The 23,030-nt window shown below is 37.7% G+C and overlaps 1 protein-coding gene across 10 annotated transcripts in view; it reads right to left on the bottom strand.

Moving 5' to 3' along the window:
• Positions 1-23,030, bottom strand: part of zfh1 (Zn finger homeodomain 1) — a 286,194-nt gene that overhangs the window by 15,558 nt on the left and 247,606 nt on the right. Inside the window, exons 1-2 of one of the 10 annotated variants that reach the window (XM_066293887.1) lie at positions 11,061-11,181; positions 3,871-3,917 (exon numbers count right to left, since the gene is read on the bottom strand). The exons of 6 other annotated variants lie outside the window; for them this stretch is intronic. Coding sequence is in view for 3 of the 4 variants with exons in the window: in XM_066293884.1 (XP_066149981.1) it covers positions 11,061-11,148 (88 nt within the window). In the remaining variant the exon portion in view is untranslated. Of the gene's footprint in view, positions 1-36; positions 846-3,870; positions 3,918-10,912; positions 11,039-11,060; positions 11,712-23,030 lie in introns of those variants that run through there. 3 more of the 10 variants (XM_066293884.1, XM_066293886.1, XM_066293885.1) reach the window with 3 other exon arrangements.

Below are 23,030 nucleotides of genomic sequence, written 5' to 3'. Positions count from 1 at the left end.
GTTTACATTAACCATCCAGCTTTACAGTCTACGTACAGTTCTCAGGCCTGCCGAACAGATGCTGCATATTAACTTCCATATTAGAAATCATTTTGGGATAATTTCGAGGGGATACCCCCTGACACTTGACGTTGTTAGTTATTGTTACCTAAGTTGGCGATGACAATTGGTTCTTGTTGCCTGGCTGGTGCCCCGATGGCTTTGAAAGCTGGAAACCGCCTGTTTAATAATAATTAAGCGTATAATACAGGATGTCCCTAATAAATGTTAAGTTGCTTTAATTATTTCCCGTGTTGAGCGACACGGCTGTGTATACCTTTGGCTGTTTAATGATTAAATTGAAACCTTTTGTGCGGCAGGAAAAATGGGACCTAACTAGCGCAATATGGCCGCAGCGAGCGGCAGAAATAATATTTGAATATCCATAAACATTTATATTAAGGTGAAGTATTCTTGGATATTTCCGTCGCGGCCATCTACTTAATTATGATGTGATTGTTTGGAAAATCCTTTTTTTTTTTGGTACCTTTGAAGTTCCAGAAGTTTTTCTGATCATTTTATGGGATTTAACAACGATGGGTCCCATACTGTAAACGTTTATTACGCAATTTCGTTAATAGATATTTGGCAGTTTTCTGGTTGGTGAAAAGTTATGATAGAGGTCTGATGGGGAGTCGTCGTGTGCGACAATGTTCGTCCTCAAGATTAAGTGATAATTTCAACACATCTAAACGAACGGGGACAAAAGTATCTGATTTAACGATATTCAATTGGATGATCGATTGCACAGTTGCACTTGAGGACTTTGGTGCAAAAAGGGGATTCGTCTCTATTTTGCCAAAACAGAGTTCCATAGTCTGCTACAAAGCCTAAGCTATCGTTTGATGCCAAAAGCTAAACAAATACTCAATAAGCAACGAAATCAGAGGCACATTTGACTCATACCTTTCAGAAATTTGATGCAAAAACGGGATAACTTGTCATCGCTTATCCTGTTTATTATTTTTATTATATTTATTAAATATAAAAGTCTCTCAACTTTAACGAAAAAGAAATGTGTTATAATGCTTCGTTGCCTCTTAACGATGCAAAATCTTAAAATGTCATAGAACTGACGACAGACTATGTGCCAAGAGTTGACCTGTCATTTTATGACACTTTAAAAGTGATTCTGTTATTTTGCCCGCTTCAGACGTTTCAAGCACGGATGAAAATCGAATCTGTTTTGATTGGTTATATCGTATTATGTTGCGTTAATACGTATTATGATATTCTTCCTTTGAAAGCTTGAAACTTAAGTTGTTGTAAAAGTTTGAAACTGACCTCGCCCTGTTCTCACACCAATTACAATTTCTTTTATTCCTGCACTTTTTAAGATTAAGTACTCCAACTCTCCTTTCTATGCAAAAGCAAGATATATTGTACACGAAAAAGGAAAAAAACATAATTTTCTCTTGATCCGTGGAAAAATAAAGAAAAAGTGACTCATACCCTTTTCATACTGAGGACCTCAATTATTGGAAAAGGTTCCAATAAAATCTTGAGAAATCATATTTTTTTCGAGATTTCAATTTCAAAATACAGTATTTGGGACGCTGGCTGCAGCCTGGGGCGCTACTAATATTTTCGGAATTTATCGAATCAGGAGCTCAATATTTTTGCGAAATTACTTGATTTATTTGGATTTTTGTATAGTTAAATTAAATTGATATTAAGCTTTACCAAACGGGTTAACGTTTTACGGAAATTTGATGGAAAGATCTGACCTTCATAACGCTAGCTCAGGTTCAACCTTCTCTGCCAAGGACTGATCTTTGGATACTTGGCAAAATTGATTGATTTTAGAAATTAAGATCGGTTTAAATTTAGTTTTGTAATATCTGAGTGTCAGCTTGAAATTTCTTTTCAACGTGACGAAAATGCTGTAAAATGTCCATCCATAAGTAGTCTTCTCTTATGAGAAATTTTATTTCATATATTTTTTAATATACATACATGTATATATATTTTTATTATTTTATATATTAATGTCTCCCTCTTTAATTTGTAATAATAAAAATTAAACTTTCAATTCCATGCTTTGACAGAGGAGAACTTTGAAGGTGAGCACTTTTGGACATAAGTTTGTATTTATAAGTATCCTTATTTTTCGCCGAAGTATCAGCTTCAAAAATTCTTGGTATGCATTAAGGAATACCCCGTATAATCTTAATAGATGCCACTCCTGATAAATATTTGATTCTGAATATACATGACGTATTTTTGTGTAAAATTGTTTCAAAATATCAACAAAAAGTTTTTAAAAAAACATTAATTTATAAATATTTTTTAAGAATTTTTAGCTTCTTAATACTTATATGTATGTTTGAAAAAGATTCGCCTACAGTAGTGTGCATAATTGCCGAAAAATTCCACGATTGCCGTAGCAATTACTACCATTTTCATATTGCTATAGTGAATTTTTCAGATTTTGGGCTCGACTCCACTTAGGATTTTAGAAGGATAATAAGAAAAATCTATTCAATAAAATAATAATGTATAGTAGTAAAATTGAAACATCCCATAGCAAAATTGTGTTTTCTCTCGATTGTTAAAAGAAGGTTTTCAAACATCTCAGTATGAATCTTTTCAACTGTTTTGAACACCTTTTCAAAATCTGCCCTTAAAGGTGGCTTTTATTTGTAGAAAATTCAACGTTTCTTACGGTCTTTCGAGAATTGTCATTTCAGGAACGTGCAGATTGATTCTAAAGTATTGACGGTATTAAAACTGCCATCTGCCTAAAATGTTAGAACGTGTTTAGGCTCTAGAAATGAGGCCCATTACCTACATAACATGTCTCGTAGACAAAAGATCCCATAGCCTCCGATACCCAAAGTCACTTTCCAAGTCCCATAACGTCAATTAAAAGACACCATTAACAGGAAGACTCAAGGTGGTCTGAAATTTTTTTCGCCCAAGAGGTTCCGACCAAATGTGCTTTTGGGTACCTGTGACTCCAACCTTTGGGTATTTAAGAAGTTTAAATGGAAGTTAAATGTTTCCTTTTCAATATGCTTCACACTTCCCAGTCTATAGGACTCATAAATCAGGTAAGGTTGTAAAGCATGGGCCGTGACGAATGTCTTTTTTTGGTAACAATTTTATGTTCATTCTTGACCATAGAGCATTATGCACCTGTCCCCTAAAATTTAAGGCCCACCCTTAGAAATTGCAACCTGATAAACAGCAGGTAGTTTTTCGGGCTCTTTAATGGTGCAGGTGTAATTTAGTTGGTGTAGGACGGGCACCAATGGGCAGCACTATCTGCCCTTATTTGAATTACCTAATGCTGTGAGGTGGATAAAATGGTTGCAGGCACCTGTCCAATGAAATTCAAGCCCCACCGTGCAATTGCAGCTACCAAGCAAATAAAGACTTTGGATCGTTCACAACTTAAAGTACGGAAGCACCAATAGGAAACATGTCCATATAAATTTGCAAAAACTGAGCTAATTTATAGCGTGTTAAGGAAATATCCTGTATATTATGACATTTTTTAATTAATCACGAATTTTTCGGTGAAATTCATGTGCCGCGTACAGGTCAACTTTGTTTTATGAGATATCAAATATTCAGTAAATATATAAATATTTTGCTGCGCTTTTCCTCCATTACAGGGTTATGTAAAAACTTGTGTTTGAACTTTAGAAGCACATGTAATCGAAACCATCGCTCGTATGAAAAAAATACAATGAAACTTTTTTATAGGAAATTTCATTGACTATCACTTGAGTCCTCATAATCTTTTTCGTAAATATAATGGTTTCCGAGGTATTCACGGAAAACGGAATTTTAGTGTATGTGTTTTTATGCTCTCGCTCTACTTACCTTCGCCCCCAATCTCTTTTTCCGTGGAATCCCTTACTCGAACGAACCTAAAAACAAACTGAAATATTAACGTGGCCCCTGCCCAAAAAAAATATTTGACACAAGTGATATGTCACTCTTTGGAAAACTAAAAATACACTAAAACCACGTTTTAGTTACCCCTCCCAGCACCTCCCTTTTCCTTCCATGATCCCGTAAGACAGTTGGGTATAAAAATACATTTTTGAAACACATTATCATGTAAACACGTTAAGTGCCACGTGATGCATTTTTGGAAAATAATACGTTTTTCGATATGGAACTTCCATAAGAAAATTATTCTTTTTGGATAGTTTTCATGAAGTGGCAGTCAACGCGTTAAGAGAGTTAAATAAATCATCAATATTTGATTGCGGAAAATTCCATTTTTCGTGAATATCTCGGAAAACAGTGATCGACTTGTAACCAATGAAATTTTCTACAATAATGGGTTTTTTCAAATGAGCGATAGTTTCGGTTATATATGCTTTTGAAATTTAAACACAGATATTTACATAAATCTGTAAGGAAAAAAGCGCAGCAAAGAATTTATATATTTACACTCATAATGATGTGTGAAATGAGAAATTTTTCAATATCTGATTTCCCGTAAAATAAGGTAGTTCCTGTACACTGTTCTGTATATCAAGTGATTTCGAAATATTCATGTTTGAAATATAACAGTTATGTGTCTCATCAATTGGAACGGCTGTTTTTTAATCAAATGCAGTATATTTACTTACGCCCGTCAATCCCCCAAATTTGATTAAATTAAGTCAAACATTTTAGAGATAATAATGATTCCATACTTTTTTGACGCTCTGTATATAATATATCACAACCAAGTTAAAAGGCTGCGAGCTACGCCTACAAAAATTTTAGTAAATATGGACCGAACGGGTGAATCACCGATAGAAATTGATTTTCGCGTGCGAGGTTGCCGAAGTGTCATTTTATGATCGGCCGCCTGTTGGTCGCTAGTTGTAAGTTTCGGGTTTTGTTAGTATTCTTGCGTGGAAAAATGTCAGCTGATAAACCGATATTTATCGGTATCGGCCAAAAAAACCATATCAACCGATCACTACATAAAACGTATGTATAAAATAAACTGTATTAAGAATGTCTATACAGACAGCAAATTTATGATCTAAATTAATTGATTCTGTAATTTATTATCGAGAGCAAAGTTAGTAAGCCTGCCATTTCGCCCTGGATTGATGACAGCGAATGAATCGCTTTAACATTGTCCACTTTTCCCTCGCGTTTCGTCATGATTTAGGTCATGATTATCCCTATGTATGTTTTTTGGCGTCAATCTGGGTGTTTTATGGACTTTGTGATGGAGGTAGATTAAAAATACCTTTGTTTATGGAAAAATTATAGTGTTAATGACACAATTTTGCTAGTGCGAGCGAAATTGCTCGCACAAGTACGGACTCGGCTCATAAATCACGCAAATCTTCATAAATTTCTCATTTTCTATTTATCGCTTAACTTTTTTATTTTATTTTAGCGGGACAACTAAAAGTTTTAGCGCCAGCTTTACAAACAAAATTATTCCTTTTGTGACGCCGTGTCACGTTGAATTATTCCAGTTGGACACAATCCAATTTTAATAAAATGCTTTTGTATCGGGTCGAAAAAACGACGGCTTCGCACGAATCAAAGGATCCCTCGCCACGTATGAAAATACCTCGTTAGCATTTTTATACAAAGGGGGATGTTTCGGGTGAAAAACGGTGTATGGATGTCATGGTGGCTCACCGACTTTTCTTCTTTAATACGTAAGCAAATCCTTTTACATTAAAATTTAAAATCAATCCTAGATACCGTGCATGGGGTTTTTATTCAGCCACGCTCTCCAGATTTGGGGAAACTCGTAAGAAGCACATCAGTGCCGTTTTAGCAGCTCTAGCTCTTCACTCTAGGTAATACCTCTTGCTCCTCGATTCTTATGGATTAGAGCGCTTTCCTCATTCTGGGTGCTGAAATTATTTGGAGTATTACATTGGATGAAATCCTTGATGAACGGGTAAACTTCCCCTTTAGCTCTACGTTATTTAATTTTTGACAAAAACCAACAGTGATGGATCAAAATCCTCTCTCATTTACAATTTCTTTACTTCAACGTTGAAAAGAAATTTCTCCAGCTATTCAATTTACCTCAAAGTTTAATTCTTCCTTCTTTTCGCTCCATAATTTTACCCTCTCACAGTCCCTTCACATACACACTCTTCTTGAATTAAAGCAAATTTAATAGTTACAAATTAATTTGTAACTCTATTCGACAAGAAAAAAACAAGTTAGTTAATAGCAGGCACTTGAGAGCTCTCATACGCAATTTTATATTGTCAGGGAGCGTGTGAGTAGTGTATTATGAGCCCTTCTAGCGGTTTTGGATTAAAAATTAAGGGCCAATATTTCGAGGTCCTGGTATCTTCACCAAGAAGGTAAATCTTGGGAAATGGGACCGATCGCCGATTTCGGAGTTTCTGATGAACTACCTTGCTGGGAATGGGCCGAAGAAAGGGTATTATATAATATTGGATATAGGAGGAGGAAAGTTTTCTCCAATGGGTTCGGGAGCACATGCCCTTATTAATTGAAAATATAAAATATGTTTTAACATGAAAGCCGCAAACTTAACTTTCACAAATTCCTAGATGAAGCCCTTCTTCACAGCCGTTAAAGGAATCCATCACCTTAGCCGAACGAAGAGTATCCGAAAAACTTCGAATGGGCTCGTATTATGTGTACACCCGGTCCCTACCTACTTCCCTGGTTTATAACTAATTAAAAGAGTAAAACGTTCGAGGCTGAAATATTCACGTGTCCATGTTAAAATCTGGTTAAGACATGTTAGACTTCAGATTCAAAACCAAGAGTCAAAATTTTGAAAAAACTGATTAAGTTACTGATTGTTTCCTCATTGTTATCGCAAAACCAAATCGAAAGTGTGATATTTATCCTTGAAATTCTTCAGTTGCAACGTAACAATGTTGTTGAAGCAACTCGCACCAACTTGCAACTCGAGCAGGAAGCAAAGCAAATCATGCGAAAATGTTTACAAAAATAATAATTCATAATTCCGATTATTAAACTGTTAATCAAAACTTTACCGTTTCGTTTATATTAAAGGTGGATGTTTGGGTTAAAACCGCGAAACGGAACCTCACAGCTATTAATATGGATCGGTGCATTCGCCACGAATTTAAATTTACCTTTAAATAAATATTTATGACCAATTAGAAATAAACAGTCTTGCATATGGTAAAAAGTTATTAAATTTCCCGACCAAATGTTTATATACCGTAATATTTATGTAAGCACTAAGAAATACAGAAAATCATTTTCGAGCCTAGACGACACCCAAAACCCTCAAAATTCCTACCTGAATATCCAAAGTTTTTTTACGGTCTGTCCGATCCAAAGTATCATATTTCATATGGCACTAATAAGCAGAGGGACCCTTCTACCTTGAAATATCTCATGATGTGAATAACAGGAAGGCCGCGGACAAGGTGGTCGCCAGGTTTTTTAAACCCAAAACCAAATGTGCTTTTGGTACCTTTTTAGTCCGCAGTTCGTGGAATACCTTAAGAGTGTATAAAATAAAAATCAGGAACATTAAGCACATTAGTGTAGGATTTTCTGCCCAATCAAACGAAAGCTCCTCCTTCCACGGCCCACCTGTATAATCAAAAGAGAACAGGTAAAGAAGATCGATATTGATGGGGCAGGTGCAAATGGCCTCCGATGGCCTCAGACAACCAATAAGAAGTGGCTAGTCCCTGTTATTTGCCGGTAAATCTTATTTCCTCGAAAACACTCTGGATATTTTGGTTCAGGAGAAAGGAATGAATGTTTATCATTGATTTATGGGCATTTAAAAGCCCGATTAGCTTAGGAAGATGTTAATGCTCATAGAAGTAAATGGTTACAAAATAATGGGCATGTGAAAAAGGTGGGTCTTTACATAACATATTGCCGTATGTGAAGGGCATGGTAAAAAAACAAGGATTGTCGCATTTTGTTAGTTTCCGGACTATTGACGTTATCTTTTAGAGAACAATCGAATTGATTTTCATGCAATTTATCGATGGAAAAAGAACAGGGATTGTCCTAGTGCCTGTTTCATCTACCTCAACAACTTGTCTGGAGGACATACCTCGTTTTTTTCCCATATTCTTCGCATGTACATACACCTACAACTGACACTCTGAGGTATAGTAATACCTTGCCTGAGAAAATACTACAAAAGTTTTCGACCTCCTCAGTGTGTTTATAAAAATCAAGATGATGTTTAGAATATTGCTTTGCAGGTGCCTGGGTTTGTTTATTGTTATTAAGAATTCGTCTGGCACCTGATTTGAGGTCTTGATAGGGATAGAAATTATGTATGCTGAGGTGGGACAAAAATGTGTCTAACGGAAAAATGAAAGAGCCGAATTATATCTACAAACAACCAAATAGCATTTTCCCATCGATAGATAATTGATATGCGCTTTTACTCCTTCGCCCGCTCATAGATGACAGCACCATGAAAAATCGGCCCTGCATCTCGTCGCAATTTCACCTTTATGCTCACGTGGTGTGTCAGAACTTCGCGGGCAAAATGTGTGATGTTTATTTCGAAAAAAAGTCCTGAGATATCGTCGCTTCTTGTTTCGGACCAATAAAGATCTCGCCGATGGGTGAATAAAGGAAATACACGTAAGATTATAGAACTTTAAACTTTTATCTATTTTCGGATGAGGTTTTTTCGCACACGAGCCACGAGAATAAGGATCTAGATAGGCCATTCCCGAACAAATACGAACTGGACCTTCGACTAACACTACTTGATCTTGTGCTTGTGAAAAAAATTACTATAAGTAAATATAATCACCTGTTGAGGTAATTATCCCGAGGATTTTTTTAGATTCCTGGAATAATTGCATTGACCAACCCTAATGGAGAGTTTTTAATTAGGGGAATATTCAGCTAAAGTGAAATGACTTTAGAGGGGAATTTTCAGGGTCGTTAATCGACTCAGTTTGAAAAAACTTCTATAGCGGTGAATTTACACAAATCCAGGCATAGGGCGAAATGCGCATTATAACAGCACTGGCTGACTTTAATGGCATAATTTTCTAAAGTTTTGGGTCAGCAGATTTTGGAACTAACTTCAATTGCGTTTAGAACGTACCTAATTATCAGAAGTTGAAAAATTACTGGTGATTTTAAGTACGATTTCCGAGTAAATTTTATACGAATTTGAGACTTGAACTGCGTTAATCTGATGGTACTGGCAATTATTCACGAGCTAATTAAGACGATAGAAATCACAGTTATTATTACATGCCTTAAAGCGCCTACCTAGTGATTCACCGATAATACACGCAACATTCAATTTGGCCAATTAAAGTCCGTATTCTGAATTATGCTGATTTATTTATTAATAATAAAATCTAGAAGCGGTGAACAGAATACTGATATAATTCGAAACATGCTGATTTATTTATTTAAAATGATATTTACAGTCATAGAAACTGATTTGCATGATATTGAGTCTAATACGCACTAATACGAGTTAGCAGAATTTAACTTAATTTTAAACAATTTAAAATTCTTTTCACAAGAGCTAAGTGTTTAGAAAAAGTAACGTTACTTATAGCAATTTAAATGTTAAGTTTAGCGTTATAGTAATACTTTCCCTCGATTTCTGAACAATGCGAAGTGCAGTGCACGTGCTCGTTTGATATACAGCTTAATTAAAAAATAAACAAAACCTATTATAGTGATCTAAACAGACAGATCTTACACGCAAATGCCCTAGCTGCTCATATGATTCTTAAATTTCATTAAGTCATTTTTCAATTTTAGCGACATGCCAGTCAATATTCACTTGATTTTAAGACAGCTGAAAAACATTTAAAGCGATTTAAAAATAGTGATTCCATCAAGGATTATATTATGATTTATGCTCTATTTAATTACTAAATGTGAAAAGAAAAAAGCTGGAAAAGAGTGATTACTGATAGGAAGCAGAGGAGCTGGAATAGTTCCAATAAATTACAAAAAAAATTATAATAAATTTAATAAATGGCTCAGAATGATATGGATTCGCTTATTTGCGCTAAATTAACAATATTTCTGGCCTAAATTAAGCAAAAGCTGATTAACCAGACGCATTTTCCCATTTGCATCTAAGTTTGCAGAACTGTTGATGAAAATTGGGAGTAAATTTTTATTATATAAACTGTGTTGACCAGCCACACCACAACATACAGTGTTAAACTTAGTAATTAGTGAATTGCTTATAATACATATTCTAAATATTTGTTTCGAGGGGTTTCAACAATTTTTACGAGAATTTACGACTAACAGTTCAGACCAGTTGGTTACACCCACTAACAGTTGCGGGATTTCAGAATTGTGTTCATATATGGATCAAAGCGTCAAAAGTAATTTTATCATAAACTTTTCTGAAGCGATTGTGTGTGAGTAATCCTATGGAGGCGTTAAAACCATTTATGTGTGGATTTTCGAGCTTGTCTAGTAAAAAATAATAGACAACCAACGGCAATTTTCTGGTTTAATTTTACCATGTGGCGATTGATATATTCGGACTTCCGGTGAAAATTTGCGAAAATCCTGGAGCGAGCAGTGAAAATGTTAAATTAGTTCAGAATTTGAGATGCGTAAATCGAGTTTTGCTGCGCTTAAATCTTTAAATTGGTATTATTTGCGTTTGAATTAAAAAAAAAAAATGGTGTTAACGGTTTGAGCGAAGATTTTGAGTGATTGAACACTGGTTGCGTTTTATGCACGTGCGGTGGTTCCCGTTGGTTTTGACGGGCAGTACGTGTTCATTATCTTCGCAAACTGCGCGCAAAACTCGATTAACGTCATAAATTATTTGTTAAATTCACACACACACACACACACACAATATTTTCCAATCACCGAGAAATACGTATAATGATTTTTTTTCGGAAGTAATAGGCGAAATTGTAACGAAATTAAAAATAAAGTAAAATACCTTCATCTTGGGGTAAGAGGGTTAGGTAAGCCATCCAGCAGAAATGATCGCAACAAATTAGAAAAAGCCGCGCAAAGCACAAGAAAAATCACCGGGTGACGTCAGATGTAGCGTTGCATGCAGCACATTGAGGAGGAACACTACTCACGTTGACAGGTGTTCCAGACATTGGCTAAACTCCAGAGTCGATAGGAATAACTGTCGTAACTAAACATGCTCTCACTTCGCGCGACCATGGTCGAATGAACGCCCGGTGTAACGCGATTGCACGGGTCCCCCTCAGGACGTGCACTGTGCAATGTTGGTTGTTATCCTGTGATCATCGGCGGCGGCGGCGGCAGGCGTCATCCCCACCTCCGACGCCGGCGACGCTTCTTCTCTCCTTCTCTCTCCCTTCCCTTGGGAGAATCGGCGTCTCGGACGCTGCTGCTACCTACACGGGGACTCTCCGAACGAGGAACGGGAACGAGTCCGGTTGCATCACCGACCGCCCCCCGACGCCAACGTGTGGTGAGGAGTGGGATTCACACGCGGTCATCGGTATTCCAACTGTTTTTTAAACTATATGTGCGCTCTTTTTGGAGGGGCGGCACTCGAATTCGTTCATCTGGCGGCAGGTTGCGATTAATATTGCTCAAACCTAAACATTTACATTGCGGGTATAGTTTTTAAATTGTTTGCGACCTCACGGAATTGTTTACTTTTCCGCGCTTTTTTTATGCTCGATTTTATTGCCGTCTTTCTCAGCGTTGGCTGCAAAAAAGTGTTTGTTTTTTTTTTGTTTTGGAACAATCACCGATTTAAAAGATGGCTCGTTGAGACGATCTAAATGAAATTAGCACCGATCGCGGTTGGACGGAAGAGGTCGACCAACAGACGCACGGACCTAGAGTGTCTCTTCAAATACCCCGTTTCCCTTTTCCAAGTTTTAACGTCTCAACTGTCAATAATTGCTATTTTCCACTCCAACATCGACGAATTACGATTAACGTCAGGGCGACCTATAACAGAAGCTCGGCAATTGCACATAGGTGGGTATAATGAATTTCAAATCGTGTGTAATAATATTACGTCACAGTGTTCAGCTGGGAGCGGCTGCAAACAAGACAAATCTATGGAGACTGGGAAAATTATTAAGGCTTCAATAAGTCTACTATCAAGTGGCCTTTTAGTTTTTATACTGTTGGTGCCATTGAACTTCGTAAAAGCCCTTGAAAAGGCACTGTACACAGAACCCTACTCGAAAGAAAAAATCACTAACCCCGCCTACAGCTTGCTCGCCTCGCACGTAACATGCGTTTTACTGTTCTCCTAATGTATGTACTATTAATTGCAGCAGCATCCACACCTCCCCCTTCATTTTTTTTAACGCCAATCTATTGAAAATCGTTGAAAAAAAAACAAATGCGTTTCGAACTTACCCATAAACTCAAATTCGGCATTCCAAAGTCTCATCACCGCTCACGATGTTATAATTCTAAATTGATTCATATTAAATGAAAACGTCTGGGTACGAACGCAGAAAGCTGGCACCGCACCATACACATGCAGCAATGCGATTGGATAAATTCATTATAAGGTATTTATATACACTCTGACCAATTAGTGTTATCAGTGTATCGACCACCTTTATCCTGGGTGATTCGCCTTCATTATTAGCAATTCAAAAACTTTCAAACAAAGAATTTTCGATGTCGTTTCTATGATCTCCGAATAACTCATATCTGACCTCAACAGGAATACTACGAAGAGACCCTAATTTCTGAACTTACGGGTAAACGGTAAATGAACGATTCCAAGATACACTGAATTATCGTGTATACATAAAGTTGCCACTTAATGCACAAATATTTATTTAGGTAAAATAATCAACATTTAAGGTCAATGTTAGCCAACAAATTTCATCATCAGGTTTCATAAACGTGTTGTCGATGACAAAAAGTAACAAAAATGTTTCCAAATTCTGAGTTATGCTGCATCAACCTGAACTAACAAGCGACAAGATGGTCTTTGTTATTCCTGGGGACCCATTGAGACCTATACCTTTATTACCCGGAATATCACACAATTGCCCCGACAAATGTTCGCCAAATGTTACAGGGAGGAGTATATAGAAAAAAACTATTTGAAGGGTGCATTCGTACCTAACTTGCCCTCAGTGCTTTTATCGATCCGGGAACTGTTTATACAGGGGAACTCAGTTTGGTCAGGTACTTATTAATCGACACCTCATATAGTAGAATTTTGAACTATTTTGAAGTATATTCGATCGAAACACATGAGGTCTAGGCTTTCTTGAGCTTTTCGACAAGTTCACGTTATCAGATCTACTATTTAACTTTTCGTACAGGCCTGGTAAATACGCCTCCATTTTTATCATGGGACCTGTTTAAATCCTATTCCCTTCCTGGGAGGTGGGTTTCGATTATTGCGAGCTTTTGACACCATCTGTCCCACACAAGGTTGAAATTTAAAGCGGTTTTGTTTTTCTGTACCTATTTTTTCGTCACCGATGGGACAGACTGTTCAGAATGAATATGGTTTTTAAGACCTGCACAATTGTGATTCCAAAGGGGTATCTACATCGTTTGGAAACAACGATTTTCGTGTAATAAATAAAAGCTCCAATGTAATGAAACCTTGTTTAAGCAAATAAAGCTACAAGACCACCTGGCTCTAACCCCGCCAAGGGCGAAGGGTACAATAAAATTCCAAACTTCTTAATATTAAAATATCGAAGGAAATATTTCTATTATTTGATCTTAGCTCAAGAGAATCCCGCTGAAATTTTAATATAACGGCCCGAGGTTACCCATGCTCTTTAAATACATAATATTTTACCGGGCAACAAAGTTTTCCTTGTTAATTTTGGAAATTTAATTAAAGGAGGATCAGTGATTTGCCAGAGAAAGCGTTCTTCAGATTCATATTTTATCATTGATAATCAAAATTGGTTTGTTTTTACAAGTAAACAGTTCGGTCTTGAAGAGTTCAGAGTTTTGGTAGCAATCAAGGCAAATTGTTTGTAAATATTCTTTGAACCACAAACATTGGAAGTAATCTTCAAGATTAACTATTGGCATAAATAATGTTTATTCAAGGTTAGCAAAAGCAAATCTAAGCTAATTTGAAATACAGTAATTGTCACCATAAAGCGAGCGTCGTTTCTGTGCACTGGTCAGACAAAATCGTATAGCAAGAGATGTCTCTAAAAACTCGTTGGGAGATTGTGAGATTGAGTCCAAACAGTACTAGCGGACCAACGGTACTAGAATCCAGGAAAAATCGGTATTTTGGAAAGTGTCAGTTTTCGGGGTCAGCACTGCTTTTGGAGGCGAACGTAAGTAGGTACTCTACAAAAATTTCAGGTAAAGGAGGTCAACAAGTGGAGAGGACTCATAAATTTTAAGCAGAGATGGTTGTGAATTTTCTAGCGGAGCCTGCTACAAAGTAACTGAATTTTCTAGACTCCCCAGAAACTGGACATTTTAACCACGTGTACATACCTAAATTTAAAATTCGTGATTATCCAGTCGATCGGCCTGGACTTGGAGATGCAGTCAGTTCAAAGTTTCCCATGAAGTATATTTCGAACCATGTCCAAATCTAGATCTCATCCGGATCCCCCAATATTGATTGATCCGATGAGATTTCTTTGAAAGTTCTGATCGAAATCACTTTCGAGGTTTTTTGAGGGACAAGAGACCGGAGAGTCGCAAGAGGAATATATATTTAAATATTAATTAACAATTAGTGAGGTTGAAGCACGACATTTTTTATTTTAAGTGAATCTGTGGACTAATGTGGAAGAAACGTAATAATTCGTCTATCGAGTAGGAAAAGTGATGCTTTACTGAAGGCCGTTTTGAGTCGTAACAAAAAAATTGAATTGGCGTAGACAAAGTATAGTATAATTGAATCAATATCTCGGCATTTACACATTAATCTTCCGAAATTGTTTTGGAAATTCGTTTAATTTTTAGGACATCGGTTCTTCTAGCTGGATTAACAATTTTTAAACGAGTCAAGATGATTTAAGCCGAGGACGTCTAATCCGTTACTTTAATTTCGCGCGACCATTAATTACCAAAGTGTTTTTCCTCCTGACGATTTCTTTAATCAAGTTCGTCCCTCAATCTGAGATGCAAATTTATCATCGGAAAATTAAAATGAATATAGAAAGCAATTAAGTTTTCGATAGACGTTATCGTCGGTTGTTACTGGAGCATGAGTTAACGAGAAAAGAATAAAGCCCTCTCGCCTACAGTTCCGTCGCTAAATAATAATTATTCTTGGTGGTGGAGGAATTTAGTTGAAAGCACCTCACACACATATTAATAAAAATAAGTGGGATTCTTCGAAAGACAATAGCCAGAAGCGGTGCAATGAAATTATGCATAATGTCCCAGTGTTCCTGTCGCACTGAATACGAAATTCAAGCACGGTATTTTCATTAAGTGTGAGGTGATGAAGCACTCTGAAAATGGTCAGGGCATGGGGCCATTATTGTGCCACGTCGAGTGCAGTCGACCTAGACGTTTTGCTAACTCAATTTGAGGGCCGAATACTTCACGTAATACGTCCAAAAATTCTTCTAGCGTCGAAGAGTTTTCACTTTTTGTCACATGAAATAATGTCTGATATTCGAGAAATATATCTTTGCCCAATTTACCGCCAACTATGCAGCACAACTCATTTAGTTGGATCTGGTCCCAATTTTCTAATTTCAAAGTAAGATCGCGACGACGGTCCTGGGCAAAAAGACAACGAATTAGAAAAGCAAGGAAGAAGGAAGTGCACCGCACAAGAACGGTAAAAAGTGGCACCGAGGCGACTCTGCCACACAAATACGTAAATTGAAGTTGTAAAACTCTCAAGAATGAAAATCTCTAATTTATCGTTGGTTAAAGCGTTATAAATTACGCGGTACGTATACAATAATTCTTAGCAAACATATATTACTTAGTTCTTTTGGAGCCCCATTATTCGGGGCGCCGTGCTGCGGTCTTTGGAAAGAAAAATTGGCACAGCTAAATTTTATAGCTTTATTTGCGATCACACCAAAGAAACCCTCTCTTCTTATCTTAGACCATCTAATCTGGGTCATGTAGCCAATAAAGCAAACTTTCCGATGCAAAGGAGATTGTCGATCTTTCACATCCGCTTCAATTTTGACAAAGAAAAAATACAGTTCCCAGTGCCACAATCTCGAGGTGAGTTTTCCATCAAATTAGACTGTATAATGGTTGAACACAATTAAATTAAAAGGTCCACGGGGCGGCATGAATGGCGGATTCTCAGTCGGCGGCGGCCAAATCTGCATTCAGCTCATTACACAGGTAAATTAAACCCGACTGAGCTTAGGGCTTTGCCAATTACCTGGGGAGGTTTATTTCACCCCCGAACGTGCTTGGTAATTACCACACATTGGCGAGGCTAAAGACAAATTTTCTTGTAGCCGCAACAGCGAATTTGATCAAATTTCGGATTAACAACAAAGCGGAAATGTAAAGTAAGAGAAGTGAAAGAAAAAGTCTTCACTCGTCATTTTCTGTTACATTGTGTAATCCATTCAAGGTCGCTCAACTCCACATTCGAAAGGTCTAAATTCTCCATTATCCATGTAAAATGCAGTTTTACATCACCCGACTTTTGAGTGCTAATACGCGTTCTGTACTTCGTTGGTTGCATGCAAATCTTTATGTAGTTTCAATAATCCATCGAAAACACCTTCGTTACAGAAACTGACTACTTGCAGAGTAAGGACAGCTTTATCCATGATTCATATTGTTGGTTCGTGATTCTTCAACGCGAAAGGGGCTCTATAGTCTGGAATGTCTCAGAAAAAACCTCTTTTAACCGGTCTTCCTATGTAAAGCGGCAAGTAGTAGGCTCTGACCACTCGGACAGGGCTATTCTGATTCGATTGCAGGAGTATTACAACGAACTCACTAGAAGAGCTCTCGATTCACCCGTGATGGCGGCTCCTCCTCCGATGGTCTACAACGTTGCAGAATAGTCCTCATCCGGACGCAGCAACAAAAAGAGATTGCCGTGCACCTGAGCTACGGAACGGAGCGCCCCTTGAAAATGTAGTCGCCCCATTATATATATACTAGAGGTTTGAAGAAATTCGGCACCTTAGAACAACGGCTGTCTATCAAAATATAAAAACAAGCCGATCTGAACACTCAACCTTTCCAGCGTATATAAATTCTCTTACCTTAAAATATTACTTCCACTCGATAGCTGTAAAGAGATTTAGTAGCAACAAAGCAACCGCTAAAGTTAAGCTAGAATGTCAATAAATCATCACTCTATAACGATAGAAAGGGAAAGGAAAGCTTTACGACAGCCTTTGTTACCTTCAAAAATACCTATTGTGAGCTTGTTTGGATGATGAGGGAAGAAAAGCACGTGGAAAATCTGTGGCAAGGGACTTTAAAGCCACAGGCTTCCACCTAAAACCTATGAGTTTTCCCTCGGAAATGACGCGCAATGGCTTGTGCAAGTGCTTTGTGTGTAATTTACAATAGGCATTTTACACATTAGATAAAAGAGAAGCATTTAAGGGAAGTGCATCTTATGTGCGGGCTTAATTCTGAGGATTTAGGACCAGCCTATAATTTTGGAGGTCTGGAAACTTTCTCAAAATAGTTTATTGTTTAGTGCCATTACGACACATTTCGTCAGCTTCGGCTGCCTCTTCAGAAAAGCCCTGCTCCGACACTTCGGCGACAATAGGGTAATTATTACCTAAGTAGAAAAATCTATAGGTGGTTTTGGGCAATTTAGATCCTCGATGATTAAGCTCGATATACTCTCTTCTATCCGAGATTTCCGGGAAGGAACAACAAAACAAATAAAATTTTATTAAGGTAGTTAATTCCCAAATCACGAAACCGGAGCAAGCCAATCGGAGCCTCAATGTTCGTGTAAGGATGTTTTAAGGGATGATGAGGGCCTATTAATCGACTCCCAGTTTGATTTCGGGCAAATTCGGGGCTTCCTGCTTTAGCTCGAGTCGATTCCGGTGCCGGGCAAATGTACGAATTATGTATTCGATAGAGTTTTTTTTAATTTGCTTGTTTTGCCCCACGAGGGGATGTTTTTCTGCATATTAAATCGACATGAGGCAACAATTTGCACACAAAGTAGCGGCCAAAAAATAAGTCTGCATGGGATTACGGGCGACTGCCAAGCCAGTTAAGCAAATTTATGTATTTTCTATTTTGAAATGCTGCTATAAGATGAAGCAATAAAATCACCGCAAACATATTATGAAACGTGCTTGTGAAGTCGCACGTCCTGCGTTTATTACCGAACCTAATATCGATATTCATTACCACAGAGCTCAACCCTAAATTGCAAAATTCCAGAGTTACGGAAGCGTTGGAATCGACAATTTTAAAACCGATATCAGCAGAATTTATCCCCCCAGGTGAACGTAACGACAAGAGGGATTCATTAACGACATGCGGGCAGTTACTAGGGAGGGGCGACCCTATCGACGTATTTCCCCACACTGAAATCGACTACAATCGAGAAAATAAAGGCTCAGCTACAACATTGTCGATTTGGCATGCAATGGGGTGCGTAAAGTCACCCCACAAAATCCCTTTCACGGGGATTCACAATGAAAGTGACCTTGTTTTATAGTAACGTGGGAGCACGGATGATTCATCATCCCCCATTTTTGTCGATATCGATATTTATCGCTCATTTTTTGGACCGGAATGCTGCTTAACTTAATCGGCTACATTTTATTATTCCCCGATTGATTCCGGGCAACAGGTTTCAATGTTTCGACCGGATCGGTTTTGAAAAATATCCGGAGTTCCGCGGTGTGTAACAGATTGTGAACTCTCGCTTTTCGCCATTCACATATTTGTTCAATGAGCTGAATTCGGGGAGAAATTTCAAATTAAAAACCATCGTCTGTTTGCGGGAATTAACGACTTATTGATAGTTTAAGTTAGTGGCCAATTGCACTGAATTTTTGATGTGCATGGGAAATTTTATGAGTTGGAAAATGCAACAACAGCGTGGTTGATAGATGGTCAACGAAATAATTGTTTAGTGCGGAATGAAATGCCAATAAATCTTTTGAGGCAGTGAGGAGGCCCAGCAAGAGCCGAAACCTGTCCACAGTGCATTAGTTGCAGGTAATTCTGGACGAGGTCCCTTTACCTATACTTTTCTGCCTAACTCGGCTCAAAGCACGCAAAGTAATTACAGAGCAAAACTAGAGCGAAATAATACGGCCGTTTCACACACACTTAAAATAAACTGTTAACTGGGTGCCGACTAAGAACGACACTTAGAGGCGGTTTGACGGCACTGCGGCACTCAAGTGACGTCATGTAAGCACCTTAACACACACGTATCAGCTTTTGCACGTGTCTAGTTGGCAAATATCGCTGAAGCCCACGTTTAAGGGGCTGGGATTGCTAAATTAAACAAATTAAGTACTGAGGGATGGGAATTAAGCTGGTTTATTGCTATTTGATTGCCTAATGTTCTCACTTAGTATATGGGGCCAAAAATTGTGTTAAAATCATGTACTTTAATGGAAGTGAATAATTGACCGCTTAAGTGGAGGCAAAGTTGCAGGCAGAAATAATTACCTCTAGGAAAGCACTCCAGACAGGGTAATGCTGATATAGTAAAACTCAGCTTAAAGGTGTAATATCGCAGCATTTAAGGTAGCTATATAGCGGCGGGAAGTTTATAGCGGAGTTTACTTAATTTAGCGGTGATTTCAGCCGCAATTACAAGATACTAATTAGTTCTGACGCAAAGGCATTAAGGGCGAAATCGATAGGTTTAGTTGAAAAATTTTAGGCACCGGGGAAAAGTTAACCGCCCAAATTACGGGAATCGTTTTTTCCCACCCGGTGCCCGGCAAACCCATATTTTTGCGTCACTTTTTAATGCCCAACATCCTGTCCTAATTAAAACATTTATTTAGAGGTTAAGTCCCCAAAAGTAAGCCGCACTCGTCGCAAGCCTGGCAACCGTTCCATCACTGCCCGTTCGGTCCAGGTCTTCCATTTAGTCCATTTCCAAACCTACAGGGGCGGACGGCCAAGAGTTTTTCATTTTATTTGGCGATCATAATATATCACGTTATGACTCTCAAAGGTTTATTCTCGGAACTGAGCTTGAATTGAAATGAAAAATGAAAATCTCTGTGGCAGTTCAATGAGCAAATATTTCAAAGAAGAACGTTGATATTAAAGGTACAGAACGAAACTACGTACTGACATATCTCAGTGTCGACGCTCAAGCTGAAAGTATTAAACAAACTCGCTTTAGTTTCTGGATGAGTGTGCTTGGGTATCGATGGGCACGCCACTGGATCGGTTAGGGATCATACTGCCTTAATGCACTGTTACCCACAAGGTAAATAATTATTTGCACGCACTGAAAACTCGGAAAACCCTGTAAGTGATGTAGCTGAATAAAAGTTTGCACAGAGATTTATTCTCTCGTGATTTAGGCCTTTTTTTCCAAAGGGGCCTTTCAGGACAACGTCCTTTTAGATGTGTACGTGTAACATCTGAGCAAACTATCTCACAACTGACTCTGTTGAGGCAGCTCTTTTGACTCCCGAAACTTACGTATACGGCAAAAAAACTTTATAGAAATGACCGAAATGAGTAAACGCCAGATGCTTATCTGAACGATCTTTACAGCATGATGCGAGATAACAGGAAGATATCCGCTCTTTTTTTACTCCCTTCTTAATGGAAGTTCTTCACTTTAAGTACATAAAGAATCTTTAAAGGGACGCACGTTTAATCTTTGACGTGAAGTGACTTAATTAGCCAATTTGTCAATACTGATTTTGGCCAGTTTTATAGACTCAGGAAAAGCAAATTTCATCGGAGCTTTTGAGTTCGGGATTCGTCACTTTCAGCAGTCTCTCCAAACACAATATCTTGAAGTGTTAATGTATCATCCAAGGGAAAGTATCCCTGAATAGCCCTTTAAAGAAAAAAATCCGTCAGCACCTTCCAGGGAAATAGTTCTAGAGCGGCCTCAATACCATTAAACCCACATAATATTCAGTTTTGACGTTGTAGACGCTTAAATTGGACCTAGTTATATGGAAATTTTGCGATACCCAAAGGGCACATACGGATTTGGTTTAGTGGGTGTAATTGTGAAAGAAAACCTAGACGGGATTTGGTAAATTGGAATTCAACCAATTATCGCAAATTGGAGGAACTGTCCTGAATTGACTAGGAGGGAAATATAGGAAAAAAACGAGATATAAAAATCACGAAAGTTTATTCGAACACCCACGGATGTTGTTTTGATGAATTATTTTCCATTGCACTTTATGTACCTACTTTGGGTAGATTTGGCTCCAAGCGTGAGACAAAGACGGAGTAAACTGTCCCGTATTCTATCAGAAAAAAGAAGAAAATGCATCTTCTTAAACTTTTGGCAAATTTTAGAACAAAGCGTCGACGTCGGACAAAAATAGACGACCAAGATTACTCAAGCAGAAATTTTCCGTCTTTAATTAGTGCTAATTAAATTTCTGTTATTATGTAACACAATTTTTTCTCGTTTCCCGTCCGCTGCAAACACCGGACGGTGGCGCTTTTTTCATTTTTATTTCCAGAAAAGGTAATTAAATAAAAGGATGGGGAATTTGTTAATTAAAACTTTAAAAATTAGTGCTTGAGTAGTACAAATCGGTTGTTTTCGTTTTGTTAATGGAAAACGTTAAGTTTGATGTTCAACGGGAAAATGAGGCCTCGCAAGGGGAGTCATTTGAGAAATCGTCTCTCGCCTCTGTCTCCTTAAGACTACGTTGCCTAATTGCTAAAAAGCAAATTGAAAATTATTGATACGTGACACCAGGAAAAATTAGAAGTAAGAGTAAACGTCTGCGATCTAATATAGTTGTTTAGCGAACTTCAGCAAGCTCCATACTTCACAAACTTTCTAACTGGTAACATATTTATGTTTCTTTATCGAGTTTATCGTCTTTTACATAACTTCCGTGCGAAAATAAATCACATGGCGACACTTTTCGTGTCAAACATACGTATATTAGAGAGATTTACTGAGATAAGTTTCCTATTTGCGAATCTATATTAAGTTTTTTTATTTATTAAATATTTTGGATTCCTTTGGACGGAGATCTGCGGAGTCGTCCGAAAAACGAGCGACTCAACTTGAAATATTTTCAAAACTTCGGGTAGCTTGACCCCGAAGATTGGAATTTGATGCTAAGGCTCATTACGACTTCTACCGAAGTTTTTATTCTGAGTAGAAACGTTTTATGCTGAAATTGCGGAAGTCCAACGAAAGATAAAGCCGGCAGAACAGGAGACAAATGGGTAAAGGACACATTTTTTGGCGCGTCGAAAATTCCAAACTATTTTCAAAAATTGGCAAATTTTTGTATTCATTCATTCCCCTAATTTGACTAATGTTTCAAAAATGACTTTAGTTATCTGTCGCATTTTGTGTTTCGTTCTTTATTTGTTCCATGTTCTAACGTTATTTCTCTTTTGCGATTCAAGCGGATTTAGGGCCATGTCAATGAGTTTATTCAATTTTTTACGTCCTCTATTGTCCTTGGACAGAGATAAGTAGGAACGTTTCGGTTTCAGAAGCGTAGATAGTGGACCTGCGTGCATAAGTCGACAAAACTGATATTCGTTTCATATCTTGAAGACGCACATATGGCACCAATGAACGTGTACTGTGTGCACATGCCATGCTCTTGAGCTCACAAAATTGCGCACAAATTTTCGATAATTTGTTGTCGAGCCACTTAAACGTCCACAGATTAAGAAAAAAATCCGAACGATTTTTGAATTATTGCGCTTTATCGTTGTATCCCATATATCAGCATCCCCTTCCTATGCATACAGAGAGACCGTGTTTCATTAAGCCAGAACGCCGATTTTACATCTAACCCTCCCAGTATTTTCACCTTTTTATTGGAACTTGATTAATTAAAAACGTCACCGAAATGAGGCTTTAAAATAAAAGTGCTCTCTCCCAGTTTCTGTTATAGAGATATTTTAGCCCAAAAATGTTTCCCCGAGCTTTATAGGTACCTCGACGCAACCTGCAAAATAGGTATAAA

Source organism: Euwallacea fornicatus, chromosome 20 (genome assembly GCF_040115645.1).
Source record: "Euwallacea fornicatus isolate EFF26 chromosome 20, ASM4011564v1, whole genome shotgun sequence".
Lineage (NCBI taxonomy): Eukaryota > Metazoa > Arthropoda > Insecta > Coleoptera > Curculionidae > Euwallacea > Euwallacea fornicatus.
The sequence above is the reverse complement of the archived record's forward strand: the minus strand, read 5'-3'. Positions and strand labels throughout refer to the sequence as shown.